The 16199-nt window shown below is 39.9% G+C and overlaps 2 protein-coding genes across 7 annotated transcripts in view; one reads left to right on the top strand and one right to left on the bottom strand.

Moving 5' to 3' along the window:
- The first annotated feature begins 714 nt into the window (after nucleotides 1-714).
- Nucleotides 715-3320, top strand: LOC147796007 (enkurin domain-containing protein 1-like). Its single transcript, XM_087149135.1, has 2 exons — nucleotides 715-934; nucleotides 1479-3320. The coding sequence occupies exons 1-2, from the start codon at nucleotides 763-765 to the stop codon at nucleotides 1637-1639; spliced, it is 333 nt and encodes a 110-aa protein (XP_087005261.1). The 5' UTR covers nucleotides 715-762; the 3' UTR covers nucleotides 1640-3320.
- A 1195-nt stretch (nucleotides 3321-4515) lies between these two features.
- The window catches only part of LOC110986832 (prolyl 4-hydroxylase subunit alpha-1-like), a 46871-nt gene continuing 35187 nt past the window's right edge, over nucleotides 4516-16199 (bottom strand). Inside the window, exons 11-15 of one of the 6 annotated variants that reach the window (XM_087149130.1) lie at nucleotides 12861-12911; nucleotides 11711-11776; nucleotides 10555-10623; nucleotides 8447-8543; nucleotides 4516-7285 (exon numbers count right to left, since the gene is read on the bottom strand). In XM_087149130.1, coding sequence (XP_087005256.1) covers nucleotides 7209-7285; nucleotides 8447-8543; nucleotides 10555-10623; nucleotides 11711-11776; nucleotides 12861-12911 — 360 coding nt within the window. In that variant the 3' untranslated portion in view covers nucleotides 4516-7208. The other 5 variants (XM_087149132.1, XM_087149131.1, XR_015428373.1 and 2 more) reach the window with 5 other exon arrangements.

The raw sequence follows: 16199 nt of genomic DNA, 5'->3' as shown, positions 1-16199 counted from the left end.
ATTCTCTGTACTGAAGACACTGTGTCTTTCATCTGGGGAATTCAAATTCTTATGTTTACATGCAATTGTATAACTTAGTGTACCAGATTTTTTTCAAATTTAAATCGCAAAAGGCTTATCAAAATTGTTTACTTTGTAAACAATCAAGTTTGTTGGTGAAAACTCAACAATTTTTGTGACTTTTTTTCTCTTCGTGGAAACAGCACACACAGTACACAGGTTTACTTATGTTGTTGCTAGGCAACGGGGTGTTGATTTACGTTAAACTTTATTATGTCCCAGCACGTGTACTGGAAATAGTTCCTGGTCCCTTTTCGTAATAGTTCATATTTTTAACTGGAATACCTTCCAACATTCTTTTGTAGTCATTATGACAGTTTTTCAATAGCTTTTGTGCCAGTTGGGGTACTGTACAATCACATGTACTTATCGTTTATCCGGCGCATGGATATGCCAACTCCACCCACTTTCTTGCTGGGCCCGAAGTCGCAGTGACTCAATCTCTGTCTCCGCTGCGGGTGCCTTGTGTGGAGGCGGGCTGCTTCTGCTGGGAAGTTTTGGAGAATTTGCACCCTTTTCCCATTGCGTTTCCGGCTTGCGGACCACTTTTTGTGGGCCTATAAGTCCCCGGTGTACGGGGTTTTCTTTTGATTGAGGAATCTGTGGGACAATAATAAACTCGCTCATCACAGCAGATTTGTGTCCAATCCATCCCTTACCTGGCGTTTATTCTCCACACTTAAACATGAGAATAACAGAGAAATGAGCTGGTGTGTTTTTCATTTCCTTGTACCCAGCTTGAAGGGTCGGCAACAACAGTGGGCTAAGGAAGAGGAGGAGAGATTACGTAGTATTCCTGACCCTGACATGCCCCCAGGTCACAAGATGATGCCGCAAGAGGAACGTCTTAAGACGCTAGAGGTACTCAGACAAAGTAAGTTGTATACTCTCTTTACACTCAGCTGGAGCTACACATGTAAATTCAACCACACTATAAAGTGGGATTTAAGAAATGCAGATCTACTGAACCAGGCCAGTCAGTTGCACCACCTGTATGTACATGCACATGTAGCTATAAAAGGGTTTTATAGTGCATTCTCCTACTGAATGCTGGAAGTCTGAATGCTTTCTTATGAGCTACTTTAATTTTGAGTGAAAGTTGCCAAGCAAAAACAAATTGCTTAATGAGTAAATTGGGCAGGTGTTCTCTTGGGTTACATGTGCACCACAAACTTAAGTGCTTGAGGTTTCTCAGGAATTTTGTGTTTGCCACGTCATTTAAGATGTTTCATTACCACAGCTACTAATGGAGTGTGACAGATATTTTCAGGTTTTCAACAGCTACTTTTATCTTTTTTCCGGTCACTTTAAAAACATATTTCAAATTATTGCTGTATCCTTCTTAAGTAGTCATTATATCAGCTACAATGTGAAATTCCCACCCCTATTTATCGCTTTCATTCCTTCCCTGTTTTTAGAGGAGAAAGAGCTCCAGCAGGAGCTGCACAAGCTACCACTGAAAGCAGAAACACTTCGAGCCAAGACAAGAGAGGCTGAGGTCAACTCTCAACTGGCTGAGGTAGAAGAAGCAATCAAGATTTTCTCAAGGTCAAAGGTCTTTATCAAGATTGACAGTTGATGATTGCCAACAAGAAGCAGTATGACACTAACCTCTCTAGATCCTTCAAAATCCACCACTTGAGAGGGTTGGGAGGATTTTGCCAAATTGAGACAGGTTGAGGCCAGCCTCAGTTACGTTGGATGGATGTGAGGCCCCTTAAAAGTGCAGAAATATTGCCATTGGTTTCCTAATCTGCACATTGGGGATGATAAGGATCCAGGAATGTCCATTTAAGTGCCTGCACTGCCAGGGGGGAAGATGGAAGGGATGGGCCTAAATTTCAGTATATGCCTGTGGGGCATAATATTAATTCAACTTGGCCAGTTGATTATTTGGTTGGTTATTTTTACTACATCCTTCAAACTCTGGTATCTTACTTGTTTATTCATGTGCAGTCACTTCAGTGTACAGTGTAAATACTTTTTGTGGTGAAATTTAAGCTTTGCACAGGGTGTGGAGAACTATAAATGTACTGTACTTATCATTCAAGGGCAAAATCATCCTTTATGTTACTGATCCCGTAACCCTCGAGGGTTGAGGGGCACTGCCTGTCAACACGTCCTACCAAAGCCCTCCATCTCTCACGGTTGTGCACAAGCACCTGGGTTTGAACCAATGACAATCCCATCCATTCAGTAATGTTGTGGGTCCATCTCTGTCCCTGTCATCCCCGTTTCCTTTTCCCCACAACTGTTCCTTGGAGAATGGTCTTTGAGAGGCCACTTCCACTTGTTGTCAGCTTTCTCCCCTCGATGGTTGACAGTAGGTCTTCTTGATGGGGCAGATGTTGGCGGATTCTTCTACATGTACGTACCTCATTATTTGTAATGTGGTCTCTGTGCGAGATGCCTAAAGTCGTCTAACATTTCAGCAGTTTGGATTTTCCTTTGCAACACTGCTGTAAGGTCCATGATTCACATGCGTATAGAAGAATCGTGATCTGTCTGTTACGATCACCACTTGACTCCACAAAGGTTGCATTTGAAATCAAATTCCACGAGCTGTCACAAAGCTCACATCTGTTACGAGATGCCTCTTCACACTACAGAAAGCCCTATTGTGGACATGTTGACATTGAAAATAAGTTCCAAATTTTCAGAATCTGAAAAATGACCAGTGGCCTTTAGAAACCCGTCTTACACCATTTTATTCTTTCATTGATCCAGAATCAAAGTCAGCGGCAGTCTTTTTTCCCCTCAGAAGTATTTCTATAGTTATTTGTTGCAAGCCAAGGATCATGTTCACTGTGAACAGTGGACATTGAATTTTGCTTGGCTAAGCAGTATACCAACAGTGGGTGTTTGTAATTGGCTCTACGTTGTTGGCTTGTATATTTACTTCTCAAGCAATTACTTTGAAATTGGGCCCAGTTGCCATCTGATGGCAACATTCTTTCTTGGGGAGGAGATGATTTTGTTTTGGCCAGTTCAAAAGACTTTTGAGGGTGTTATTTTATTCTTTCATTCTGAGAGAGAGACATGTTCGGGTCAGGTGCTTTTTAGAGTTGGAATCACTGCTAACTTTGGGGAATGGGATAAAGTTGATGTAAATTTTCGTACAATTAATTTCAGTTCATGTAAATTATCTTGAATCTTCTGTAGTCCCGATTTTTAGCAACTCTTTAATTTATCAAGGATGCATGCGATGGCGGTTAAAACTGCTGGGAACTGAAGCAATAAATACACAGGTTGCATTATCAGCATTGAGAGTGGCTTTGAGTTTGGGATCAAGACATTACGTGCATGTTGATCAAAAGAAATCAGAAGTTAAGCCATGAAATTGGTAGATAACTGATTCATGTATTTTTTTTGCTTAGTGGTTCTGAATCTGGAAAATAATGTCCCTTCTTTACCAGTGTTATAGTCAAAACCTGGGAGACCGAGACCAGGACTGAGACCTTTAGGTTCGAGACCAAGACCGAAACCTGACCATCGGTGACTGAGACCTCAAGACCTTGTGTTTAAATTGCATAATTCAATCAAATAAATGCAGAACCTAAAAATGAATACCTGTATAACAGCTCACTGGTTACTATGTCCAGTTAAATTAGGGAGCATTTAAATGCTTGTCTTGCTCTTTGTACATGTACATGTTTGTGCTAACAAAGCGGCACAACAGAAGGATTAATCGTCAAAGAAATATGGGGACAGAAAGACAACTTTAACAATGAATGCTTTAGTCATTCCTTATTAAGGCGTACATGCACTTTGCGAGCTCCTGGATAACAGTGTTATTAGCACAAATGATTTAATTCTAGCAGGCTTCAACGCCTTCCCTAGATCATCCGAAAACAAAACAAAGTTGTTAAATATAGCCATTCAGTGGAAACTGACTGCTTACACCACTTTCGCATCGAGATACCTGTACTCTTCATGGTTTCTGAAACCGAAGTTGATCACAGCTGAATTGCTTGACATCTTGAAAGAGTGCAGAGTGCTAGGTTAGTGCAAAGTTCAACCTTCCAATTCACAATGCACATGGAGTTGAAAAACTGTTAGTCACGTGCGCGGCCAGCCCCAGCACACACCACGTGCATGCATCAGTTGACATGTACTATGCATCAGGTAGTATGTGCCACAATATTCACACTCGCCCCCAGTGCTTATTACAATGATAATAGTCATGATGCACAGGTGCGAGGTTGAAAACATGAAGTACATGTACATACAAATCTGTGAATTAGGTCGTGCATAATGTGGTGTCAATCTCTTTGAGTAATCTTGACTTGCCACCAGGGAAAATATCGAGACCTCCAATATCCGAGACCGAGATCAAGACTGAGACCACTGAATATTGAGATCGTGACCGCCAAAAACGGTCTCTAGACGGGTCTCGAGATCTACAACACTGTTCTCTACTGACTGCAGCCACAGATGTTACAAAAATGACTACAGTTCTCCTTCGTATAAATGCATTTTTAATTCTCAACCATTATTTTAAACATACAGATGTTAAACATAAACCTGACTGAAATCCAAACAAGAAAATTCATACATTGACACACAGACAAAGCTTTTGGTATTTTAATCTAAGTCTACATGTGTAACAGCACCAATTCTAGGAATCTGCATAAAGTTGATACTTTCCAGCAGAAAATAGTCTGCAAAATTTACCTAGTTCCTGACCTTTCCAAACAGCTTATTTCCACATTTTACAAGCTTTAATGTAAAAAATTTTGCTTATACAGTAAGTCTAATCATCCTTTATTTAATGGGTATAAAACTATAAATGGCAAGAACTTGTGACAAACAGAACACTTTAATGCTCACCTTTTGAGTCCAACATAGTGTGAAATTGTGACCCTTCAGTCCAGGTCTTATGACTAACATACAAACTTCAATGTATGGTAACTATCTGAACATTGCTTTAAGGTTAGATGTATTGAAAAGTACACTTTTAAACATTCAACTTGTAAATATTTTCCTGGCCAACTGAGGGCAGTGTTGCTTCAATCATGTCAATGTCATTCAGGGAAAACATGCACGTTGTTCAATGCGTGGGCTTTCTATTCAAACTGTGAATCCTCAAACATTTATGAGATTGTTTGCTCACTGGCTTATTGTGTACCTTTCCAATGATGAATCATCAAAGAAAATGCACTTCACACCAGCAATATTTCTTTTTGAAAATCCAGCAGTTTTTCATGCACAATGAGGTTTTCTTCCCAGGACATCACAGTTCGGCTCATGAATATGAAATGATGGCATAACAACCAAAAAGACAGCAAAATACCATTTAATATACCCTATATGTACATGTAGGTAAACAAAAATAGAGGTTCATTTGATGGTAATTGCATTGCAATGCCCTATAAATTAGTTGATTTCAAACCAAACCGGGAATCTCTGCTCTTTTGCCATTTCAGCAAGTCTTGGCTAGCTGAACACTCTTAGTCTAATATCCTGCACAAATGGAGTTTGGGGAAAAATGTACCGGTATACCATTGAAATAATTGGAAGGATATTAATGAGCTGTAAAACTAACCACTAGATCACACAGCTGGTCAAAGATACTGTATATGAGCAAACATGGCTTGAAGACGAATCTTGTAACTTGCAGCACATGCGAAATAGGATGAATGTACACAACGGGACTTTTCTTGACACATTTGCAGCTTTAGAGTTTTACAGCTTTGGCTAAACTAACGTTTAAGACCAGCCAAGCACCTGTTTACTCCCTTATTAAAATCCACCTACATGTACAGCATTTGGGTTCAATTATGCAACATTTAGAACTGTCAACATGCTCTTGTGGCAAGTGCTAATAAATGCATGTTTCTGTAGGCACAATTTGGAGAAGACTGTCTGATAAAATTTACATTCTCAAGCAGACAAGGGGTAGGAAAATATTCTATTTACAATCAACCACAAAATGGTATCTACATGTATACAGCACCAGGATTTTTCAAAAACTATTTCAAAAGCAAGATAAACACTCAACCATGGACAAGACTTGACATAGACCAGTGACCATTGAAACGTGAATCGTAAAAAAAGCTTGCTCAGTTCAAGTTTTACATGTCCTGACCCCATTGATATCCCAAACTCTAGCAGGGTGAGGATATTTTTTAAGAAGACTGGAAAGTACTCGGCCAAGTACTTTTGTCCTAAAAGCAAAAGTTTTATTAAACAGTGATACCGCGGTAATTTGAAGTCATGTTACTTCGTAAATCTTATCTTTGTGCATGTACCATCAAATGCCCATGTACTTCAGTTTTGTTCCCTCCTCTCTAGTTATATGAGACCTTGGTACAGGTACTCAAAAAGTATGTACATGTAACTATAACACTGCCTTTGTGTAATTGGAATCGTTCAGTGTAAAAGTGGATCATTCTGTGAACAGGTGTAGCATCCACATGAGTGGGTTTGGAACTTGGACTTCAACCAAAAAAAGGAGGAAATTTCGATCTCTACAAGACTTTGTACGATGTACAACGCTTTTCAGTGGTATTAGTGTGAAAGGTTTTCAGCCATGTCAACTGATCCAAGAAGTTGCATGCCCGTAATCTTGGTGAATTTGGGTACGTTCTGGTCCATTCTGGACTTGCTACCAAAGACATCTCCACATTCACATCAAGTCCTGTGACTTGACTCACATAGCACGAATACTGCAATTTCAACTTATGAAATAAACCAGGAAGGAGAGTTAAGAAAACTATCACTACATTTGGCCAAATGTGACATTTCAAGACCTTCATCCTTTGAAATTATTGCTATCTCTTGTCAAATCAGCTCTTAGTCCATATATGTTTGGCTTAAGACAAGGTGCCTAAATACCCAAAGTAATTCCACAGAAAATAAACATTACCAAAATGTCTAACTCAATACAAACAACATGCTACTTATACCTTGTGAAAGTAAATGTACTAGGGCTGGAAGTTTTGTAACTGAAGCAAATGGTCAAACATTCAATGATTTACAACAAACAAACACAGCATGATTTGGGTGGCAGATTTTGGCTAAAGTTGTAAAATTATCAAGTATTATGTGTTACACAATTCTGTTTCAGATTACAAATAATCAAAGTATAATTAATGATGCAAAGCAAAACCAAAAAGCCAAACAATGAATTTGCAGTTAATAACAGCTTAATACTTGACATCTGGTGTTATACCACACTTGCGACGAAACTCTTGTCCATGTTCATGGATCCATATGTTGGACACTGACAAAGACAAGGAAAAAAATGCATGGATCTGTCACAGTCACACTGTCGACAAAGATTTATTCAAAAGCTCTCCAATTTGGTAAAAACTAAAACCACAGTGCATTTACATCAGGGAATAACGCCTTAGCATAACCAGAGATAGGGGAATGGGCCCCAAACAGGAATAAATTATTTCAGATTTTCGAAAAAAAAAGATGAAAGCATATTTTTCTTTTTTACTTACCTTACTTTTCAAAGTAAACCCCCCAAATTTAACCAACATGTAATCTCTCAGAAAGGCCATAATTTGTTAATAAGTTACACATTGTCCAAATTGTTTGGCCCCCTCCAAAACAATGTTGCCCCCCCCCCGAGGTTTGGTTCTGGTGCGAGAAAGCACTTTATATTGCGAACAGACTAGACAGAGGCATGCGCTGTAGTCTGAGTGTCATCTGTAGTCCATCAGAGCCTATCTGAAACTGATATACGTGTAGGTTTTGATGTCATTTAGAGCAGAAATCTACTAAAGGCTGTTGATTGGTCAAAAGGTGTTCGCTGAAAAGATCAACTGACCAAAGCATTTTTGACCTGGGAAATCAGTGGTGGTTTTTGTAGTTTTGGATGGCAATTACATGTACACACACAAATACAGGCATGAACCAACGAAAGCCCAACTCCATGTGCGTGGCGTACGGTTGGATGTGAGCACAAGGCAGGGATTGATACACGTATGCTGCTTTTCTTTTAACATCACACTGTGGCCAAAAGTCCACGATATGTGCCTGCTGACTGGTCAAACTCTAGAGTTTATTTTTTTGCCATGTTGTATAATTAATCAGTGAATGTGTACAGTAAGGGTCTGCAAGCGGATGTCTGTAAAGGATGTACAGAGATTCTATCGGTTGGACAGACTACAAAAACTGGCTATGCAACACCAACTACAAGGCTGCTCTTGCCGTTTCAAAAGTTGCTTGAGAGGCAATGGTGTCACCAAACTTGTAAGCTGAGCAAGGACCAACTAAGAAGGAGCCACAAGGATGCACTACATTTACAGTCTGGCTCCTTCACTATTTTTGCTATCAAAAAGCAAAATCTTTTCCATGCTAAGCAGAATTCCTTAGTCTGCGGTGCCATGAAACTGGCACCAAGAGTGAGGCAGCATTCCAGTTGATCACTTACCCCACTTGGAGCCCACTAAGACTGGACAGGCTGCATGTCTTGTGTCAAAATCACCCTCACCAGATGGGAAGAGATTGTACCAGAAGGCACCTGTGCCCTGCAGAGTAAAATGAGGTTAGAAAACAGGGTTTGTATTCCAGTTTCATAGAGGAGGTAGCACAACCCTGCAATCACACAGCGGAAAAATAGGCTCTGGTTGAATGCTTAGTTCAAAATGCCATCTAAATAAGATTGCAATCCAGGCTAAATCTCCCGATCCCCTGCCACCATCTCAATGGTGTTTCTCACTGTGCAGTCTGTGCTCAAGCTCAAGATAACAATGTTGACCAGGTGAAGGGGCACATGGGATAGTCTGAATCATATGTACATCCTTCATAGATCCTTGAGAGAATGTGTACATGTGCAGGGAGGGTATACGCTTATTGCCAATGTCCCATTAATTTCAGCTGGGACATCCACTGTGTGATTGTCTCAGCAGGGACAATAGATTGAAAGAAAGCACATTCATATCTGGATGGTACACACAAGCATACAGGCATGCGGGTCTGTTTAGTCTGGCAGAGTGCTGGGAAATTGCTGAGACAAATACATGTAGCTGCTACATGTTAAGTATCCTGTAGATTGGTTCAACGCATTCGTTCAAGTGACAGACATACTGACGATTCTCTCTTTAGCACAGGTGGATGCAAAAGAATTTTGCCCAGCGGTCAGAAGCACACACACCACCTGACCACTCAGTCAGAAATTAACAGACATTACAACGAACAGAGAGAATACTTTACCAAACTAAAGGGCTAAATGCGGACTATCAAATGCACAACGAACTGACTGGGATTCAAATACAGGAAACTTTGTGAGGAAGGACTTATGACTGATTTAAATTTGTGAAAGAGTATAAGCACGCATGTGATACATTGAGTATATTGAGTATAACCACACACAATAACCATGGCGCAGTACTACATGTACCATACTTCACATCATTAATAAAGAGAGTCGTTCACGTCCATTATTTTGGGTTTTGGATGGATCATCATTGCATTTTTCTTCAAAATACCCACGTAATGAGGGAATAAAACACACACATTGAACAGGATTGTTTGTTTCACATATCTTAGTGGGCCCTTCATGTCAAACTAATTTTAACAGTCGGGCACTCTTGGTGGTCTATTCATATGTAAAACATGAAAGGATTGTGGGTTGGAATACCAAACAAGATTGGGCAAGTATTCCTGTGGATTGTTTTCCCCACAGGACTCAACGAGCAGTAACTACACTGCACTTATCATGCATGTATATTTTCGAAAGATGATGACAGGAAAGGGCCTCCACATGGTATGTCAAGCACATATGAAGAAATTCAGACAACCCATGGGCTAAATCTTGTTGGGTAACCAGGGGTGAGATTGACCAATGATAAAAAGGGCTGAAAACAGCTGAAAAAAGGCATAAAGAAGCTGAACTGTGAAAATCTCCTATACTTTTGTACACAGTCAGTGAGGAAAAAAGCTGAAATCCAAAACAAAAAACCTGAGATGAGCTAGACGGCTGAGAAATCTCACCCCTGGTAACCCAGCCCTGACCCCCCCCAACACACATTGTTTCTCATTGTGCGATTTGGGCTTTAGCAGAAGATAACATTGACCAGGGCAGTACGGAGCTCAGAGGGCTGTGCTTTAAAATAACGTCCCAAAGATTTTACCAGGATTACAGGACTAGACTACATTCACTTTATACATGCTTAAATCTGATGTTTTGTTCTTCAGAACTCAGGTTACATGTATGTTCTCAGCAAAATCAACACAGAACCTATGCCAAGCAATGTCCAATGACATTTTCCATGAAAGTTTGAAAAGTAAACCATTTTTCTTTTTTGGCTTTTTTTTTCACTTGTACGGTCAGATCTTGACGATTAAGACATTGCAAGTTCCTCAGTCCCTTGCTCCAAGACCCACTTGTATGATTCCAGACAATAAAATACAGGAAATGAGATCTCTAAAAGTTGGTATTAGGATCAGCTTCATAATCGAGACCTGCCTCAAGACCTACATCACTGACCAAACCACACTTGACAAGATTGACAAGCCAAAAGAAAAGTTTCTTGGTACCTTTTTAGGAAGAAGTCTAGCTCCCACCATGGGGAACACTGTAGCACCTCCTGCTGGTACATCGCTCATCTACCACAAAGAAATCCTTCAGATTACCATCATTACAAGATTTTGGAGTTCCTCCAACCACTAAGCAAAAATTCCAGATTTTTTATCCATTATAAATGTTCTTTTCAGCTTCTGTATGTAAACTACTTTAAGTCTGGTTCAGTGGATTTGGCTCACGTAACAGTAAAATCCTTCCATTTATAAAACCATAAAACAACTTTAACTTCAAAAATCTTAGACTACTTCTTGTACAAAGTCTTTTTGCCATCTATCCTTGTGTAAACCATTTTGAAGGATTAAATCATTTTGAGACATCTGAAATCTCTCACTATCATCGTACAGATGCACTCTTTGTGACCTTGTGACGGCAAGAAAGAGACCAAATCGTGCTTCCCATTTTTGTGCTAATCCAAGTCTTACAGAAATTATCTTTGGTCAGGTTATCATACGTGTTTCGTCCAATGTGTGATTCGATCAGAAAGATATTAATACACACAACAAATGGTTGAGCCACCTGTCGTCATCTACTCTGTTGTGTAAAACAAAAGTACAGTATAATTACATTAACTGCCTAAAGAGGCCTATAGATGTAACTTTTCACATTTTGCTTAGAAAAGTTGAGTCAGTAAGAAAAAGCATTTTAGCCCCAAAGTTGGCCAGTCAACATTTTTCCCTAATGTCGCAGTGCTTTTTTTTTCAAGTGGTGAGAACCTGTTGTGCTTATTATCACACCAATTTGTGAGAAAAGGCATTACTGTTGTCGTGAAGTGCCCATTTTTCTCATAACAGGTCACCCCCAAAATGTGTGCGTTTTCCACTGGCTAGCATAATGTACACAGGCAGGCAATTCATGTTTTGTACTTAATGTGTTATGAGTATCAATATCACACATGCACAGTTTCCCAAAGTTTAGGCATGGATGGCAGAATTCTCTGGGAATCTTCCCCATGCATCCCCCAAACCTTAGGCTCTTTGGGTTAAATAGATAATACAGAACCACCAAAACATGGTACAAACCGGTGCCACTATAAAGGAAGTCTTCCATTATCAACCAAGATGTAAGGTAAACGTAACGATAAGTCACAAACTTCATAAATAAGATACTTACATAGAAGAGCATAGTGGCAATACGATTACCAGTACCCAGGTCTTTAAATGCATTGGTTTCTTCTTTCTGCATTATGCCATCCAGTCGCCAGTATTGTATGGAAGCAATGTAACAGAATAGGGAAGAGCAAAGGTGGACAACTTACGTTTATCATTGTGACATATCAACCCAGTCCTCAGTCCTAACAACGGCTGCACACGGCACCATCTGATTTACATCTGATTATTTGAAAGGGTTTTGAAATCCCGACCCCATTTATTTTCATTTTGTGTCTATGTTGTTCAGCGATGGAAGGGACTCTGCCATTTACACTCCCAGCAGTTGAAGAATACATGTACATTGTATAATTTCTAACTGTCCATAGATTGAAACAATCTTTAATGGAATGATGACACATTTGAATGAACAGATGCTTAGGTACATGTACCATAAAGTGTGAATATGATGGAATACTTGATCCAGATTGAGCCATCATGCAGCCAGATTGAGGACTGGGTGTGAAAGAGATGGAACGACTGTAAGAGGTCCCAGGGCAAAGAAGACCATGTTGCATTGGGGGCAATGTGTGCTCCATGTACATGTATACAGAACAGAAAACAACAAAAGAATCATGTTTGAACTGGAGACAGGTGCAAGAATGAAAAAGCATTAAACCGAATCGGATTAACATGAGAAATAGGGTGCTGAATGCTGGAAATGGACAGTTCCCAGTTTCAGTCCTGTGAAATGAAAATACATTCAAAGGAGTGCTGTGAAATGAAAGTACATTCAAATTATAAACATTTCATCATGATGGAAGTCAATGAAAAATGAAAATTTGATGAACTTGTTAATAAAATAGCAATGTGTTAATAGTGGTCTGCAAGTTAAGTACCATTCATACATGTAAACGTTTAATGTAAAGACAGACACGTTTAGCGGACACAGAGTGTAAGCATTCTCAAGTTTTTGTCATTGGCATCAAGCACACGGCACACCCCCAGACAAAAATGGAACTTGGAAGAACACTGGGACCTCTGACAATCATTTGCATTCACCTTTGCATTTGTTTGCTCTTCCCCAATCATCTGGCAACTCTTGTGCACTGGGGGGGAGGGGGAGTCAGGAACAACACTGTCAACAACCCATACCTTGCACATTGTTTACTTACATAGAACAGCATAGTGGCTATTCTATTGCCAACTTGATAGGCATTGGGTCTCTGGAGGGGAAAAATCACAAGACAATACAGAAGACAGTAGGAGCTGGATCAGTCATCAATCACTCTGATTGAACAATTGTTTAACTTGTTTTCCCAGTGAAATAATCTACAAGAATACATCCTGAAAAGGGCTTTCTCTACAACAGCACCACCACAAAAGCCAACAGCAAAGATATATGTTCATGTTTCAAATTATATAGCTATGGTAGTTTGCCAACATTTGGAATTGGAAATTACATTAGGTTTGTGTTTTGGTGACTGTCTGGATGAATGGTATTCAAATTTCAGACCACGATGGGTGGTAAAGGGAGCTGCTTTTCCTCAAGGCTTTTCTGCTTCTTTAATGCAGAGTGAGAGAAGACTGCCCTGGCAAAGCAAAGCTAGATTTCAGCCACTGCAGATTTTTCCATTTTACAAGAAATCATGTCTTTTAAGTTTTACATGCAGGCAATGACAAACATAATGCATCTTCAAAATGCCTACCTCAAATTTGTTGCAAGTTCAAATTATTTTTGTTCTGGACTGAAAGACAACTCATGTTGCTCTTTTTTGTTTCTATCCATGCCAGGAATCTCCTGCACTCATGCACATTAACAACAGACTGTCAATCAATGGGTACCAGCAAAGCACATATAAGAAGTAACAATCACACTTCACTCTCTGTATTCCAGAGACTTCCAACAGCAAGTCAAAACAGGAAATCAAAATATTAGTGGTGGATTTTTCCCTGATCGTGTCCAAACTAAATTGTGGAGATCCAATTTTGCCTTGGTAATACTTCAAAACGATTGACTTTTACGTATCTGCCTGATGTACACTTTGTTTTGGCATTATTAGGGTGAGACATAATGCACGTCAAAATATTCCACATCATGCACTTTCACAACTACGAATCTTTCTGTTTTCTTAGAAAAGGAACTGTAGATCTGCTTCAGAACTAAGGGGGTACTGAAGAATGACAGTGAAAATTCGTCTTTCCTTAAAGTCTCTTCCTTTTCCTATTTAATCCATAACAATGAAAAAAAAATTATCCCAAGGTATTGTTAATTTATCACTCTTGCCCTTGCCAACCAATCGACAAAGTAATCTTATCAGTATGTATGATGAGAGTAATACATGTGTTTTATAAAGGGAAAACATTCATTCCTTCCTTGCTCTAAAAAGGAACTTGTGGGAAAAAAGACAAAAGTGTGATGCTGTCTGTCCTTCCATGAGATGTTATTTTCATTCAAAATACAAAATATAAAAATCCTTCGCTGAAATTTGGATATTTTTGTAAAATGAAATGTTCTAGCGCTTGCTGGTACCTACCAGTTCATAAAGGGGAAACAATATATACACTGTACCACATACAAAGTCATTTGCAAGGCATCAGTGAGGTGAAGGGTTGGCAAAACAAAAGGTAGAAAGAGCCAGTCAGCAATCTCAGCAAAGTCGTGTGCAAGGCTGGAATCACAAGGGAATTGCGGGCAGAAGGGGGAAGAACAAACAATGCATGGAAGCAGAGAAACTACTGAAGCACCAAGGAGAAAAAGGGTCACAAAAAGTATTGTTAGAAGAGGAGAACAAATTGGCAAATCAATCCATTTCATTTATGAAAATTGAACAGCTTCTTATCAGCAGGACAATAAACAGTGTTTACATAAAAGTTAAACCACTTGTTTAATACACTGGAGGATATGCTCCAATTTCTTTCAATATACACTGGAATGCAAGTTCACGTCCTCATTGCAGGGTTACAATATACCAATTAGATATACATGTACATGTACCATACTTCATGCCAACCAAATGCAATGAATCTGAGTGAACACAAGGAACATGTCCCATGTACAGTCAAAATTTGGTAACATTTTATGGAATTCACAGTTCTAAATCATTTGAAACCAACGGACACAAAGTGAATGAAAAATGGGTGAATGACTTTTGGAGGAATAAAACTTTATACTATTGTCATAATGTCTTGATATAGTCAACCTGTTAGACTTAACAGGTGGAAAGAAGCATAAAGATTCATTCTGAAACAACCTTTGTGACATGAAGTTGTAAGGGTCTAAAACACGTACGGTCGACTCTCGTTATTACAAAATCCACTGGACCCAGTGAAACTATTTATTGTACAGTCTCCTAAATTAACTGTGTGCAGAGCGCAGCGCACTGGCTCCTGCTCTCAGGTTTACTACATGCACAGATCCTTCTGTGTATGCAATACAAGTGTGGCAAAACCCAGGCTCCGTGCCGAAGACTGTGACAGTCTATGAGAACACGTCCGGACAAGCGGCAGTCAGGATGGTCCTAGGGCAATAATTCCTTTGGAGACTGTCTGTCACCGCACGTAACACTGTTTCCAAAATGGACAACGCAACGTGGACTGCCAACTACTACATACATAGCAGGCGAGGGCACACTACCTCTTCTTCTGAGTAAAACTTTTTAATTCCTTTTCAATCAGACTTGGTTGACCTTTATTCATGATTTATTAGGGGTGAAGAGAGAAAGAGAGTTCCTTAAGGAAAATGGGTTCCTCGAGGGAAGGAGGTTAATCCTTAAAGATGAGGAAATTCCTTAACCCTAACCCCCTAAGCTCCTGCACTAGAAAGCATACTGAACCTCACAAAATCCAACAGGTTCATGTACTTGTCTATGTACTTGTACATGCAGGTTAGTGTACCAAACCTGATAAACTCCAACAGAATGAGCCCGTTGGAGTTTGAGTGATATGGTATGGATGGGTCTATGCAGTATAGGATGACTTGCACTGAACAGTACCAAACCTGACAAAATCAAGCATAGTCCAACAATTGGTACAGCAAGCCAGACACTGCACACAATGAACCCTGTGTGTCCCAACTCACACAGAATCCAACACCATCTCCCTGGGCCTTTCATCCCAAGTCTCACAAAATTCAACAACAAGTTCCTCAGGTACGGTACCAAACCTGCCAAAACCTCACAAAACCTGCTGTTGGAGAATGGCAGGTTTTGGGCAGTTAGGGTTAAGGGAAGGGGATTCCCAAGACAATCCTCGTTAGTTCTTCTGAAGGCAGATATCAATCCTCTTGAGAACTTGATCCTCCAGAGCAGTGAGACAGTTGTCAGGCCTTAGCATTTCAGGAGTAATGAATCGGACAGGGGTTCAAGGGAAGGGAATTCCTGAAGGGGATTGGATTCCTTAAGAGAAGGGAACACCTTAAGGAAGGGAATTCCTGAACGGGATTGGATTCCTCAAGAGGAGGGAACACCTTAAGGAAGGGAATTCCTGAACGGGATTGGATTCCTCAAGAGGAG

This window comes from Acanthaster planci, linkage group LG19 (assembly GCF_054643075.1).
Source record: "Acanthaster planci isolate LZ-2023a linkage group LG19, COTS_SCS, whole genome shotgun sequence".
Classification (NCBI taxonomy): Eukaryota; Metazoa; Echinodermata; class Asteroidea; order Valvatida; family Acanthasteridae; genus Acanthaster; species Acanthaster planci.
This window is presented reverse-complemented; position numbering and strand designations above follow the sequence as displayed.

Excerpts from the sequence above, each read along its gene's own strand:
- LOC147796007 (XM_087149135.1), top strand. The coding sequence starts at position 763 with ATGAGCTGGTGTGTTTTTCATTTCCTTGTACCCAGCTTGAAGGGTCGG. Across the intron at positions 935-1,478 it reads GCTAGAGGTACTCAGACAAA|AGGAGAAAGAGCTCCAGCAG; the intron begins GTAAGTTGTATA and ends CCCTGTTTTTAG.